At 39.2% G+C, this 15,964-nt stretch overlaps 1 protein-coding gene across 23 annotated transcripts in view; it reads right to left on the bottom strand.

The window, feature by feature from the left end:
* RIMS2 (regulating synaptic membrane exocytosis 2) overlaps positions 1–15,964 on the bottom strand; it is an 848,125-nt gene that overhangs the window by 19,293 nt on the left and 812,868 nt on the right. For all 23 annotated transcript variants that reach the window (XM_075063174.1, XM_075063172.1, XM_075063173.1 and 20 more), the window contains one exon: positions 12,989–13,230. In XM_075063174.1, coding sequence (XP_074919275.1) covers positions 12,989–13,230 — 242 coding nt within the window. The remainder of the gene's footprint in view (positions 1–12,988; positions 13,231–15,964) is intronic.

The following is a 15,964-nucleotide window of genomic DNA, read 5'->3' as shown; positions in this document are numbered from 1 at the left end:
AGAGTGGATCACATTTTTTTATTTCCGAATCATTATAATCTAGTATTCCTAATAAGTTATGTTAGATATGTCCAAATAAAAAAAGAGAAAGAGCCAAATAAATGGAAAAAACCTTGCTCTTCTTTCATGAGCAACTAAATAAGAAAAAAATGACATTAAAATTTCCATAAGAGCATACACGATTGAATGTTAAAATGAGGCTATGGGTATGCCTACCCTGCAGTGTAAACCCAGGGTTCAAAATCAGGCTCAAGCCTAACTTCTGTCTACACACAAATCACACTAACCCAGGGCTTGGTCCCAGGATCCCGTGGAGGATCTGCATCTGACTCAAGCCGAAGCCTAGGGTTCAAGCCCTGTTACTTTGCAATGTAGACGCAGCCCCATTGCACTCATGCTTTGGAAATCTGCCAAAAGTATCCCACAGTCTGACTTTTTGTCCTCTGGACAGTCAAGTTTTTCCACACCGTGCCATGAACAAAGGGCTAGACCAGCCACATTTTGGGAGAGCACTAGGAAGCCTGGAATATGAGTGGTTGGACTCAGGCCCGCATAATGCAATGTTGGAGCCCCAGGCTGAGACCCAGGGTTCAGCAATTCCTAACCTAGGGTTACAAATGAGTGTAGATCCTGAAGCCCTAAGTTAACAAATGCAGGGTCTGCTAACTTGAGTTTTACTAACCCTGTGCTTACACTGCAGTGAAGACATACCCTGTTGCAAATTTTGTCTATAATAACACATGCTGCATTGATATTCAGCCACTCATATTACATCATTTTCCTTATATTTCACACGGCTGTGTATCACTATATTTTTATTAGAACAAAAAAAAAATCCCACTCCAGATATTTGATGCAGTACATTTTAAATTATGCATATTCCTCATCAATGATAAACCTACTTGAGCCTGTTTATCATTTATGTTTAGACACTTTCTCCCAACCCCTGTGCACTACTGGGGCAGCATAAAGGGGCTTTAAAGTGGATGTAAATGTAATTTATGCCACTTCAAAGCCCCTTTTCACTTCTGGAGCTGTGTAAAGGTGCCATATATATTAATTCTATTACAAAATCATCAATAACATTTAAGGGTTAAATTTCTCCAGGGGGAGAAGGTGGGAGTAGCAAGTAACCGATTGTACACATTATTGGTTCTTTCCATATAATTGGGATAACAGGTCTAATTTACCCAAATAATGGATTCGTCACAGTTAACAGCAACAGAATTCTCTCTAGTTAATCCTCTCCACCTTGGACTATTCTGTATTATATTCAGTTACTTGCAAACTACAGATAAACTTGGTTTCAAGCTAAGGATGGAATGCAAGTCAACATTTTTTGTTTGCAGCTCACTCTAAAATTTAAATCTGTTCTAAAATACAAAAATAAACTCTAAAATACAGTATTGAAATCAGTGGCTAAAAGGTTTGTGGTTCAAGTTTTCTACACCTTTATACCTGTCTTCAAATAAATGGTTGAAGCAGAGATGTAAAATGGCCTTTGTGTTTGCAGATCATTCTGCCTATTAATATAAACTAAAGTGCACTAAAAATAAAATATTTGATATGTGCAAGTACTGCAAAATTCTGAACAGAATTGCCCATGGTTTGATTTATTTTAGTTTTCACTAAAGAGTCCTTTTGGGATATGGAATGTAAAAACAGTAAATCTTAGTTCCACTTCAGTTGAACTATCACTGATTTCCATAAAAACTGTTGCATAAAAATGAAAAGAAATATGACAGGGACACAGAGGGGAAAAAAATCCCACTGGTTGAGCAACTACAACTGTGACTTTTACAGAAGCGAGGACAAACAATAGAATCTGCTTTCAAGCATGCCACAAGATTAACACCATTTTAAATCTATTTCTGCCATTTTCCCTAAAGCATTTCCAGGAAATTTGTAGCACACCTTTTGTATGATGAAAAAGAGACTATATTAGCTACTGGACACAGTGTGGAGTTGTGAGAGAAGAATTCCAGATTTCTAGCCCTGACTAAGGGCATGGCTACACGTGCAGATGTAGAGCGCTTTGAGTTAAACCAGCCTTCGTAGAGCGCAGTAGGGAAAACGCTGCAATCTGTCCACACTGACAGCTTCAAGCACACTGGTGTGGCCACATTTGTGGTACTTGCAGCAGCATTGGGAGTGGTGCATTATGGGCAGCTATCCCAGCATGCAAGTGGCTGCAACGTGCTTTTCAAATGGGGCGGGAGTGGAGTGTGACAGAGAGTGTGTTGTGTGTATATGGAGGGAAAGAGAGTGGGTTTTTGGGAGGCCGAGAGCATGTCAGCATGCTGTCTTGTAAGTTCAGACAGCAGCAGACTTCCCCCTCCCCCCTGCCTCTCTCTCTCTCACACAGCATTCCACAGTAATGGCTTGCATGCCGGCTTTCAGAAACGGAGCTTTGAAAGGGCATTTCTGCATTCCTACAGGAGCTCAAAACAATGACAAGAGTGGCCACTTGACTTAAGGGGATTATGGGATGCTTCCGGAGCCCAGTCAGAGAGCAGTAACACAACACCTCGTTCACACTGACGCCTGTGCATTGTAGCCAAGGCACAGCAAACATTATTCCTCTTGCCGAGGTGGAGTACCAGCAGTGCTGTAGCCGTGGAGTTGGAGCACTCTACGTGCCTTGCCAGTGTGGATGGGTAGTGAGCTAGCGTACCTGGGGTTCCTTTATTGCGCTGTAACTCGTAAGTGTAGCCAAGCCCTTACTGTGTGCCATGGGCAAATTGTATGTCTTCTCTATGAACAAATTTCCTCTTCTGTGAAATGGGTATATTATTAATATTTACCGGTAATTATTATCTCCATCTCACAGAAGAGATGGAGTTGGAAAGATTATAACTAGTGCTTGTACTGAACTTTGAAAATATTTAACACAATTTTTTCAATCTTTCCTTGTAGGTCAAGTTTTCTACACCTTTAACCAATTTTGCTGCTCTCTGCTGGACTTCTGGCAATTTATCCACATCTTTCTCAAAACATGATGCTCAGAATTGGACACAGTACTCCAGTTGAGGCCCTACGAGTGCTCAATAGAGTAGAAGAATTAATTCTAGTGTCTTGCCTACAACACTCCTGTTAATAAATCCCAGAATGATTGGGTTTTTTTGCAGCAGTATCACGTTGTTGACTCATATTTAGTATGTGATCCACTATAACCCCAGATCTCCTTCCTAGGCAGTCATTTCCCATTATGTATGTATGCAATGATTGTTCCTTCCTGAGTGGAGTACTTTGCATTTGTCCTTATTGAATTTCATCCTATTTATTTCAGACCATTTCTCCAGTTTCTCAATTTCTTTTGAATTTTAATCCTGTCCTCCAAAGGGCTTGCAACCCTCTCCCAACTTGGTATTGTCTGTAAGCTTTATAAGAGTACTCTCTATGCCATTACCCAAATCATATATGAAGATATTGAATAGAACCAGACCCAGGACAGATCCCATGTAGTCCTGGGACAGACTATTAAACTTCCTTACTTTGAACCACATCCATGCTTCCCATGCTTAAAACCACTGGGAGGAGGTCTGGAAGAGGAATCTCTGCAAGGAAGCTTCCCTCCACCCACCTCTAAAATCCTTCCTAATTATCTCATTAGGGAAGCCACTGCAAATCTTTTTGTCTCCTGTGGGAGCCTACCCTACACACTTCGCAGATTTAGGAAACCATCTGCACTTCCCCCTCACTGTCTATGCCCCTCAACATTTCCCTACCTGTCTCCCTGGCAGTGGGGTTCCACTGGAGCTGCAATATCAAAGATTTCTCTTGACCATGGTTGCCTCCAGTTTCGTCTACATAGAAGATATAGCTGCCTAGATAATACTGTTATATGGGAAAGATAACTATGCCTAAGCCCTCTGGGACTTGAGAGAGTTCAATGTAACTCCACCCCTGGCTTGCCCCACCTCCACACATTTTCCATGGCAGAGAACCCAACACTCATGGAACACCCTCCAGGGCATTTGTCAGGAGGAGATGTTGTAGTATTATAGAGGAGGCCAAGTCCCCTTTCATATGTAATGGGCCTCTTTCCACATGTCAGAGGGTCCCATCTATGCATGGATCTTATAGGCACAGTCCAGGCCTCATTATATATTTTATATGTTTTAACTGAGTTTTGTCCTGTAACCTGTTTGTCATTCCAGCTTCAGCCTTCACTAAGCAGCAGGGGCTGGTCTGACTATAGGCAAAGCAGACAGTTGCCTTGGGCATCAGATTTCTAGGAAGCTGCCCAGAGCAGTGGAGTTGGCCCAGTTCACCCTCCATGACAGAGAGGCAGCTAGGCCAAATTTGAGTGGATTTGTGTGCCAGGTCACAGTGCCATTCACTAAAATTTGGGACAGAGGGGCAGCCAGGCCAAATCTGCTGCAGTAGGCCCAGACCTTGGCAGATTGTCTTGAGTGTCTTCAGACTGCTAATGAAGTTACAGAAGGAGAAAAGCATTTGTTTCTTACCATAAAGAAACCATTTGATAAAGGTCTGGAAGGGGGTTCACAGACTGATATAATAAGCTAATAGGAAAATGAAAAGAGAATATGGAAAGCCTGCAATTACCTTATTCTTGAATATTAGAACAAAAGAATACAAAATATTCACTGGAAAAATCATTATCTGTGGTAATATTGTTTTAATTATAAACACAGTTTAATGTAGGAATAGCTAGATTTTGCCTGTAGCCTATTTACATTCAGTATCATGCTTACTGAGATGTAAACAAATTCTTACATTTGAAAGAGAAAAAACAGTCTCTCACAAAAAGAGTCCATAAAATGGTGCCCACGTCATGTGGAATAGTGTTTGATGTGAACTGAATCTAACAGCATACACAGTGACTCACACCACTGAATATTTCCCTTCAGATTTTAGTCTGAGGAAAATAGTGCCGGACATACAACTGAAAGCAACGAATGGCAGAACATTCATAATAGAAGTCAAAAACACTGACCAAATTCTTCCAATATATGAATAGTGATTATCACTGGACAAAATGTAAATGCTTTTTTGATAACTTTATGTTGGAACTCCACAAATGATTTTGTGAAGTCGGAGTTTCAGTATGTACTATTTGATAGTGTGTTTCATTTGTATTTGGAGTGACAAAGTGTTTTTTTTCTAACTGGTCAAGCAAGAGATTGTGTGAATATCCCATGACTCACTTTCTTTTCATAATATATCAAATCAATTGATAATTTCAGAATAAAATTGTTATCTTGCTAAATGTGACTTTTAAGCTCAGCTAGACCAAGAGAATAAAACAGCGGAACACCCAAAACCAGATTCCTTAAGACCCTGCACAACATTGCCATTGGAACTTGCATGGAATGAATGTATTTTAGAAACATCAAAGGACTATTCTGAATCTCAAAGAGCTCCAGAAAAGGAGTTTTTAATATTCCAGAGGAGACTGTTGTTCTGAAGCCATTAGACAATTTCCAGACCAGGCTCTCAAAAACCTGGAATAGCAAAAACTTAATACAAGACATTCCACACACTATATCATATGGACTATAGTGTGCACTTATTTTAGTCCTCAAATTTACGTTCGGTAAAGGAAATGCCAACTATGAGATGTATATGGTCTAATTTTTAGAAGTTCTGAGCACCCACAGCTGTCACTGCTATGCATTGATGATCTGATTTTCAGAGATGACCAGTGGAAATTGGAGATACCTGGCACTTCTGAGACCTAAAGTGCAATAATTATATACTGGTTTATATATGTAGTAGAAAGAGTAATGGATTTAGCTCTCTGTTTGCTGTGAACCTAAGATGATTCTTACTTTAAAGAACTGTGACTTTTATCCCTCACATTTTTTTCCTGTATGGATCCATATGTTTGATGTTTTAAAGTATGTCACACTAAGCTACAAAGTTTTGTTTTTACTGAGATATAAAATGTTTATTGATTTAAAAATGCTGTTTAGAAAATTATATACTTTTAATAGACTAATCTTGAATTAGTAAATAAATTTTAAAATTACAAATTAAAGGTACATTAGCTACAGGATTAGCCTTCAGTGGCTAGCTACTGTCCTCTGTCTCCATATAGCTTCCCAATACAAGGACTTCTCCCTCAGTATTCCTTGAGTAATTGCATAGCAATTGGTTTGCTATCATTTTTCTAGCTCCATTCTTTTTTCAATATTTTTTGATATTTTCTGAGCATCCAGTGTTTAATAATTTGATATCAACTCTTAAATATTTTTGCTATTATATAACTGACAGTAGTTGATTTCGATTCTCTTGATTTTCATACATTTCCTACTTTGAAGATCAACTTCATCATAAGTGTTAGTCTGCCTCAGTTAATGGATGACTTTAGCCCTGATAACTGTAATCTGAAAATCCTGATTAATGAATGATTGAACCTGCAATTATTTGAAGATCTCAAAATGATATTCCCTGCTTCTCTTTTGAACACATAAGTCTCAACCTCTAAAGGTGAACTTTTGAGAGAGGTTAAAAAAAATACCTAAAATGGAAAAATAATTAAAATAGTTTGATTTTTCTTTATGAAAAAAAACAAAACAAAGGGCAAACAAAAAGAAACAACAACAAAAACACTCTAAATTTGACATTTTAAGATCCAAGTACATGGTAGATGTTCAGATTTTTAAAAAGGAACATAGCAGAATTACTAGCTCTGTACACGAACCTCCCTCCTTTATTATACCTTAATGACCATCAAGGAGCTTTGAAAAAAATCCCTATGGATTATTTTAACATTTGCAAAACTTGAAAGCTTTTTGTCTTAATTTAAATAAAACATCCTCACCATTTCCTTCTGGTATTTATAATGAAACTATGAAGTAGGGTAAGTCACACTCTTATAATTAGACCATGTGAATGGTCTATCCATGCATTGGCACATCCTATATAGTTCAACAGTAATTAATTAAGGCTTATGAACCAGAGCAGAATACTTAAGTCAGTTAAAGTAATGCTGTTTTGATTAAAATAATATTGCACCTTGAGATCACAGTACAATTTGCAAACTGGGGAGGAGATCAATAAAATATGTTAATTCTTAATGTTTTCAGTAAGGATGAGAAAAGAAGGTGCATAGAAATCGAAGCATATATCTTTTTAAAAAGAAATATATTTGAGAAAAAACATACACTAAACAATATAATATATAGATAATATTTAGTGATTTTAAACAATTGAAAATTCACACAGCCTATCCATTTACTTCATTCTACCCTTGTCCGCCCTTCTTACTTAGCAGATGAATCCAGATAGTCTAAAGTATTCTATAATATTCAAAGCCCTCAAATAAAAAATAAACTGACAGCATTCACAAAATAAAAATTCCTATTTATTTCTTTATAACTGCATGTATTCCACACTGTAGAGATCCAACACATATTATATTAGTACAGTGTAATTGAATTTGGTTCCTGAAACCATGTCTTTATGAGACATGACTTGTCTCCACCCATAATTCAGACTTCACTTCATAAATGGCAGAAGCTGTCTAAAAATGTTGACTTGATAGTAGCCTGTGACGCATAGAGTTATTGTAGCTGTGTTAATGCAGCAGTCCACTGGCATTATTTAATTATACTGTGGAAATGCTCCTTCTGATCTATATGCTGGTATTTCTGACAGTAGTTGGCCACAGAAACATATTCCAGTATAATGCTGTTACAAGTTGCATAAGAAAATAACAAATAGCAACAATATGACGAAAAGAAACAGAAAACAAAATAATTTAGGTACCACACCCTGCTTCCACTAAGATAAGTGCTGTAATGTCTATCAAGAAAAAACATACAAGGTTTGCTGATAATTTTGTTGTGGAGTTTATGTTCAGTCAGCCATGGCAGCCATTTTCCAAGTTAAGAAAAACGCACTGTCATAAAGCAATGAAAGCTTTTGGAGAATCTGGTTGTCAACACTTAAATGAGACATTTGAATGTGAAAGTCGATGCCCTAATTTTGACATGACCTTTAGAAACTTAAAAGTCCTCTACGTGCTAATCATGGAAGCAACTCTATTTCAGGCACCTTTATATATAATGAAATGGTCTGTTTTTCTTGATATGACAATTAATGTGTGTTGGATATGTTATACTATAGAGGGCATTGCTTTACTGACTAGTCAACAAATGGCCCTGAGATTTCTTTTGATGTCTAGGGCCTTGCACAGCCCCTCAGAGCTACTGCAAATTTCACTTAGGGCTCAATCTTGTAAAGTGTCTGCATTGACTTCAGTGGGTATTGAGGGCATTCAGGACCTCACAGGAGTGTTTCACACTATTAGCCCTTAACTTTTTACCCATTGACTTCAATGGGACTCCATGTGGGTACAGAAGTCCATAGCGTAGAATCAGATGCAGGACTGGGGCGTTAATGTGGTGCTGAAAGCACAAAGAGCCTTACAGCACATAGGACTGTCCGCACACCGGGGGTAGATTTCATCTCCAGAGTTCAGTTCTCTAAAGGGTCATCTTAATATAAAAAGGCATCCATTAACTCACTGACTACAAGAACTGGAGTTTATAAAGCTGCCAGTGTAGATCAAGACCCATTCAATATTCATCAGTTTTTCCTACCAACTTAATTTTTAGCTGACAGAATCCCAAATTTTAGTTTTATTTTATACAGGGCCAGCTTCAGGCGCCAGCTCAGCAAGCAGGTGCTTGGGGCAGCCAACGGAGAGAGGTGGCACATCTGGCTCTTTGGCAGCAATTCAAGGACGGGTCCCTCACTCCCTCTCGGAGTGAAGGACCAGCTGCCGAATTGCCGCCGAACACTGAAGTGGTGGCGGTAGAGCTGCAGATCGCAATCGCAGGTTGTTTTTTGTTTTTCCTTTTTGCTGCTTGGGGCAGCAAAAAACCCTGGAGCCAGCCCTGATTTTATAGATCTTACAATTGCTGTTCGGTTATATTTAGGTACTTATACTGCACTTGTCACTATAGGAGCTGAGTCCTGGAAGCATCTTGCAACTTGGTTCCCAAAAGGACTTAAGAGTGGCACTCACAGTACTGACACCCACTTCTTCTGCTCAAGATCTCCAACCACCAATACACAAACAACCCTCCCCACTCAAAAACAAAAAAAAATCCTGATACAAATCAACCTAAATAAACCCCCAATAAATGTAAATTAATCAAATAAAAAATCACAAGCCCTCCCCTAAGCAGAGTTTTAACCTAGAGAACATTGAAGTGCCAGAAACTCCATTAAGTCCATTACGGACTTCACTATTGCTACAGATTTTACGTGGAAAGTGTGCAGCAGTATAGTACTCTGAGGCAGGGTATCTATCGAAGGTCCAATGACCACTCAAGTCAGTGGGAGGAATCTCATTAATATAAATGGACTTTGGATCAGATCCTCTAAAATTTCCATTTCCATTAAAAATCTGCTTTTAAACAGCATTAACAAAACAGAAGTGTAAAGAATGAGGCTATATGGCCTGTGGGGAAAGTCTGACACTATTCTGGCAATCAATTTGCTCTCAGAAGTCAGACACTACCACAGGTTTGAAACTGCTGAACTAGAAAAGGATTATGGCTACTGAAATATAAAAATAGTATACAGCAAGCACCATTATTTTTTGTTTCAAAACTCCTCTATGCAGTACACCACAAATACCTTCTGAACAGAGTTAAGCATTATGAAGGCTAGGTGTAGATACCTCATTGTGTTCCCGAACTCTAAGGTGATTTGAAAGTTTAATTCTGAATTTTGTTGATTCGGTTGCTTCTGTAAGATCACTGACAATTATTTTTAAAGTATTTCTGTATATTTAATGTAGTCAAGGACAAAGGTATGCTCTCAGTTACTTTGGTGTAAATTCAGAGTAGCCCTATTGAAGTAAATGGAGTTACTCTGCATTTACACCAAGATTAATAGGAGCACAATATGGCTAAAGAGCTCTGGGTTTAAAGGTAGAATAGTTTGCAGCCAAATTCTACCATTAGATTCCCACCAAGATGAAGTATTTTTTTTACTGAAATGTATAACTTGGAATCTATAGAACCCTTCCCACTCTAAATAGAATTGTGTATCAAATCCACGTGGCTACTGGTTGGAACTGAGTGTCACCACGGTGTATATGGTTTGGACAAAAGGAGGCGTTTTCAGAATCATCAGACATCATGAAAATAAGTTGTTCCATCCAAACATTATAGCCTTTAGGTGGAATAATTAATACAATGTCGCATCTTCAAATGTGAAGCCACTAAGCAGATGGCAGGTACACATCTTCACACATATATCTTTTAATTTAAAGGTTACATCACACAATCACTATCACACAAACATTATGTAGATTTAAAATGCTCCCCAAAGAATTTCAGTTTCATTTAAACAAACCCTGGCACTTTAAGATTAAACTTGCTACCCTACATGTAAGTTAAAGGGAAACTGTGCCTTTTTCTTAGATCAGCACTACATTTTATAAAGATACAATGCACTTTTCTGCATAAATAATCTCCAGAATATGTCACATGCCTAATTTTGGCATTTCAGAATTCAGAGCCTGTAGGTACGTCTGGTCAGTCTCAGAACCCAGAGACAACACAGATAAGAAAAGAACACACAAACAAAGACTTCCCTCCACCGAGATTTTAAAGTATCTTGTCTCCTGATTGGTCCTCTGGTCAGGTGTTCCAGGTTCACTGTTTGTTAACCCTTTACAGGTAAAAGAGACATTAACCCTTAACTATCTGTTTATGACATAAACGTACATCCTAGCAGGCCTATTTCTTATCCAGTAAAGATCTATCATCGTCAGTACCCACATAGAAATAGGTATAGCAGAAGATATATGGGAAAATATAGACAGATAGGAAAAGTCTGCCTGTCTGCCATTACTGTGAAAGTAAAACGAATTTGTTTATATTTGTGAATTATTTAAAATATCACCTGCTTCTCAGTCCAGGAAAATCAATGTCAGTTAGGCTACTACTTCAATGAGGCAACTCTGAAAATTGTACCCCTAGTTTTTGTTTATAACTACACAATACAAAATAGCGACAAACTGATTTTAAAAAGTAGTAATGGAGATACTGCATATTAAAAATATTATGCCACATAAATATCTCAACATGATATTTAGTCTGATCCTATCTTACTGTGGATCCAGGCTATGGCAATCTTCCAACTCTTCTAAGAGAACAATGTATTATGAACTGAACGTCCACCCTGAAATCATTTGATGCCTCTCCTAGTAAGGGAGACTATCCCTAATCATATAGCACCTTATTTTCAGCTCTGAAATCCACACACATCTGCACATTTACATTACAAGAACATTATTGCATGTGCAAATCCTTGATTTGCTTGTACACCATGTCTAGGTGCATATGCATCTAGCCATGGGCAAACTGCACACCCAGTTAGAGGTTTCCCAGAATTCTGCAAGGAAGAGCTTCCATAAGGTGGCACCAAGCCCTTTGTAACTCCATCCTTTCCCACTCAGGCATGTGAGCTTGGGGAAGAGAGAAGCAGCAGAAAGCTCTGCAGTTTCTGCAGCCAGAAACTGAGCTGACAGGAGCTGAGACAACTAACTGCAGCAGGGACCTTACAATGCTGATGATGTCACCAGTGTCTCACTGTTTTTATAGCTTTCACTCTGAATATTTTTTCCCTCTGGTGATTTGGCTGTTTGGTACAACAGCTTCCCAACCCACACAGTCTCTTCATTAAACCTCACTCCATGCTCCTCTCTTCCCCCTTATTCTGTTTTTTCCTATCCCCTCCCTTCATTGTCCCCTCTCAATTCCTTTGTTCTCTCTTTCTCAGTTCAGCTAATCCCCTCCTAACAAAACACCACCCAAAAAAGTTGACAAAACAACAACAAATTGTGACACCTGGAAATCATTCCATTGTTCACTCTGTATGTATGTTATACTCCTTCTCTCCTTCCCTTTGTCTGTAATTTCTGTTTAGATTATGAACTCTTCAGGGCAGGGACTGTCTCTAATTCCATGTCAAAACAGTGCTTAGTACAATGGGGGCCTGATCTCAGTTGGGAATCCTAGGTGCTACCATAATACAAATAATAAATAATAATTTCTCCAGGCATGTATGAACAAAAGAGAGTGAGCTGTTTTTTACTGTATTTAGTACAAACCACATACCAACATAACACACTACTTTTGTATGAATATTAATGAGCATACAATATACACTGCATACTACACAGAGACACACATTTAAATATGAAATATCCAATTTCCTTTGTCAGAAACATTAGTTTTACTCAACTTCCTTAATTGCTAATGACAGCTTTTCAGAGTGAATTATACATGAGTGATTTTTTTTTCAGATGTAAGGCATGAAAGAAACAAAGTACCTAACACTGATTCTGGATGTCCTGGTATTAAGTCAGAAAATAACTCTATCCCTGTTTATGTAGAACATTTCAGTATTGAATTTTAACTAGTAAATGTAAAAAGCAATGAGGAAGATTTCTACCAATGACAAACATGTTTGCAAATTGAAAAGAAGGGAAGTATTGAGCAATAAAATGGTTATACTAATCTGATAAAATATAAGATACCATCTTGGTAATTAAAACTATTTCACATCAAATAAATTTTGCGTGTTCAAAAGTGAGAAAATGAGTACTGAAATATACAAATAATGTTTATAACAAATGAAAAACAATTCTGCATCTGCATTTCAGTGATCCTTCACAAATCATTAATAACAATCCCCAAAACATAAGCATAACAGCTCACATTGGTTCGTGAGAAGGAAAGGATTATTGCATTAGGTGTGCTCTAGTAAGCATAAAAACACAAGCCACAGTCCAATCTGTAGGACGATCTTTGCTAAAGAAACGAACCAGTATGGTAAATGTTCAGCCAGGTAAAAAGTTCCCACTCTCCTCTTTTCCCCTAGAATATTGTTAATTAGGAAACTTCAGCATTACATTCAGATGACTAAATTGTAATATATACACATTATACATATTTAAATCACAAAGTATTGAAGAAAAAAATCTGATTCCTACCAGTTTGGCTGAGTTGAGAAGTGCTGCGGCTTTTTCGTGACAGACCCACAATCGCTACCATCTTTGCGCCGATGCTGGAGCGTCGTTTTTTGCCACTAGTGCCCACAGTGCCCACTGCTGTGTCAGACTGGCTGCCATCATTCTTCTCTAGCGTGTACATGTCCCCGCTGATGCTGGTGCTCTTAGTCATGTTCTTTCCTGAGGCGCCCATCTGTTTGCTTTGCATTTTGGATGTAAAGACACTGTCAGCCGATGGATGGACAAACAATGTAGACAACAGAAGAGTGAAAAGGGGAAGACAGAAAAGGACAGGTTTCAGATGAAAAGTTTTGGGAGATTGTAGGGGCAAAGCAGCTAATTCACACAGGTGGGGTTTTGCTTTTGTTAGAGGTAGAGAGGAACAACTTTAATTGTCAAATTTCTGCTAGCACTTCATTGGTTTTCTCTCTTTAACCACAGACTTCACTTGTTAAACTTTTTTTTTAATTAAAAGGTTTTCCTTCTATTTATGAAAGTTCTTAAAAGTACATTATCTACATATAGCATAATGATAAATACACTTGTATACCATTTGTAAATGTAGGGAAAACATCATGTACTTTCATATTTAATATACAATTTATTAGTTCAGTATTTCCTTTCCATGTTTAACTCTTGGCCAGTCAAATTACACACATCTGTTCCTCTGGTCTGCCACTAGGCAGATTCTACAAATCAGTTAAGCAAAGATTGCCTAGGCCAGGCAAAAGAGGCAAAGCAAATAAAGCATCAAAAGTGTCATCTGTAATGTCGTTTTTCTGAACTATAAATCTAGTGCTGCAGAATCCCTGAGTAGATGAGTAGTTTTTTGCACTGAATTCTCTTTCCTGAGTAGGCTCTTTCTTGATTCTAAAACTTATTTGCACTATATTGACATTTATTTATATTATCTTATAATTGCAAGTGATCAGCCTCTCAGATCAGTGATTCCCAAACCATTTCACAGTGCAGACCCCTTGGTAAGAAAGATTTGCTCCTAGTCACTTCCCAATGATCATGAACAAATTATTCCCCAACCTCCGAGTCCTGATCCCTCGCTTTCCTTTCAGGAACTATGGTGCACAATTACATGAAAAAGCAATATGAGAGCAGGATTAGAGAGACTAAATAAAAATAAGCTTGCTTCAACATGGTGAGCAGGGCTAATTGCTTATTTTCCTCCCCTGCATTTTGTATCTGTGCTGTGCCATACATTTATTAGTACCACATTCCTATTTTTGTCTGCATATACCACTATACTGCTTAAGTGACACTGCAATTTGATTCTCACCTTATGTATGTTTGCTTCCACTACAACATAGCTGTCATCCACAAATTTATTACTAAAGCCTAGTCTACACTACGTGTTTAAACCGATTTTAGCAGCGTTAAACCGATTTAATGCTGTACCCGCCCACACTACAAGTCCCTTTATATTGATATGAAGGGCTCTTTAAATCGGTTTCTGTACTCCTCCCCAACGAGAGGAGTAGCGCTAAAATCGGTATTACGATATCGGATTATCGTTAGTGTGGCCGCAAATCGACGGTATTGGCCTCTGGGCGGTATCCCACAGTGCACCACTGTGACCACTCTGGACAGCAATCTGAACTCGGATGCTGTGGCCAGGTAAACAAGGAAAAGCCCCGCGAAATTTAGATTTTCATTTCCTGTTTGTCCAGCGTGGAGCTCTGATCAGCATGGGTGGCAATGCAGTCCCAAATCCAAAAAGAGCTCCAGCATGGACGACGATTTACATAGGCTTCCAATGCCTGTAGTTTCCAACCATTTGTCCGCGTGCGTTATGGGATAGTCTTCAATTTACTGCCCCCCACTACGTGAAAGAAAAAGGGAAAGAAATTGTCTTTCTTGACTTATTTCAATGTCACCCTACACACATGTCTACTGAATGCTGCTGGTAGACGCGATGCTGCAGGAGTGAAGTGCAGTATTCACTCCTCTTCCCCTCCTGTGTGGCCAGATGTGTGCAGTTAGGACTGGTACATGTCCTTCAACCGTCGTAGTGCTCCTTGGCTGGTTTCAGGTGCAGGCTGGCCGGGGGCGCTCTGGGTAAAATGGAATGATCTCCGGTTCATTCCCAGTAGATTGGGACAGAACGGCTGGAAGTACGTCTTCATCATATCGCAACTGGGGCTGAGCTCATCAGCCACTCCCTTTCCTGTGTAAAGAAAGATTCTGTCCTCCAGCCTGGACTATCATGCAGCGGGTGCCTGGGACTCCCTCCCCAAAAAAAAACCCAACTGCGTTAATGTCCTTGCCTGGACTGTCATAGCACCGGAGCGGCTGCTCCCCCTATTTTTAATCAATCACTAACAAGTCATCTGATTTCTTATTCCTGCATTGCTTTTATAACTTCATGACACAAATGGGGGGACACTGCGCACGGGTTAGCCCAGGTAAGGTTGGGGGAGGAGGAAGCAAGGTAAGTTGTTGCAGGGACACTCCGCGTGAATGGTATGGTAGCTCATCATTTCTGCGGGATCTGACACAGAGGCACGTGTGCTCGTTTGATCAAACTGGTTTCTATGTTACTTGCCCGCGATATTCTTAGGCAGACTGACTTCTTTTTTAGAAACCATAAAGGAGGGATCTGACTCGGGGAGTGCATTCCCAGTTTTGCTTTTTCGCCCGCCCGGGCGATCTCAGCAGGGGCACTCCATGAATAGCACCGAGACAGTTACAGAGGGACAGATAACCGTCATCTCATTTGCCCATTTTGCCTGCAGCAAGATGGACAGAAGATAATTAACGCATACTTCTCTGTATCTGCAAAATAGCAACATGGAATGCTGCTGTGTAGCGCTGGGAGTATCGGCTTCTGTCCGCTAAGCATTCCAGTACGGAGTATCCGTGTGACTGTAAAAAAAAACAACCTGACGGGCTCCATGTGGTTGACGTGCAATTGGCGGATCTGCAGCGGCGGCCAAAAAATTTTCC

Source organism: Chelonoidis abingdonii, chromosome 2 (assembly GCF_003597395.2).
Source record: "Chelonoidis abingdonii isolate Lonesome George chromosome 2, CheloAbing_2.0, whole genome shotgun sequence".
Taxonomy (NCBI): domain Eukaryota; kingdom Metazoa; phylum Chordata; order Testudines; family Testudinidae; genus Chelonoidis; species Chelonoidis abingdonii.
The sequence above is the reverse complement of the archived record's forward strand: the minus strand, read 5'-3'. Positions and strand labels throughout refer to the sequence as shown.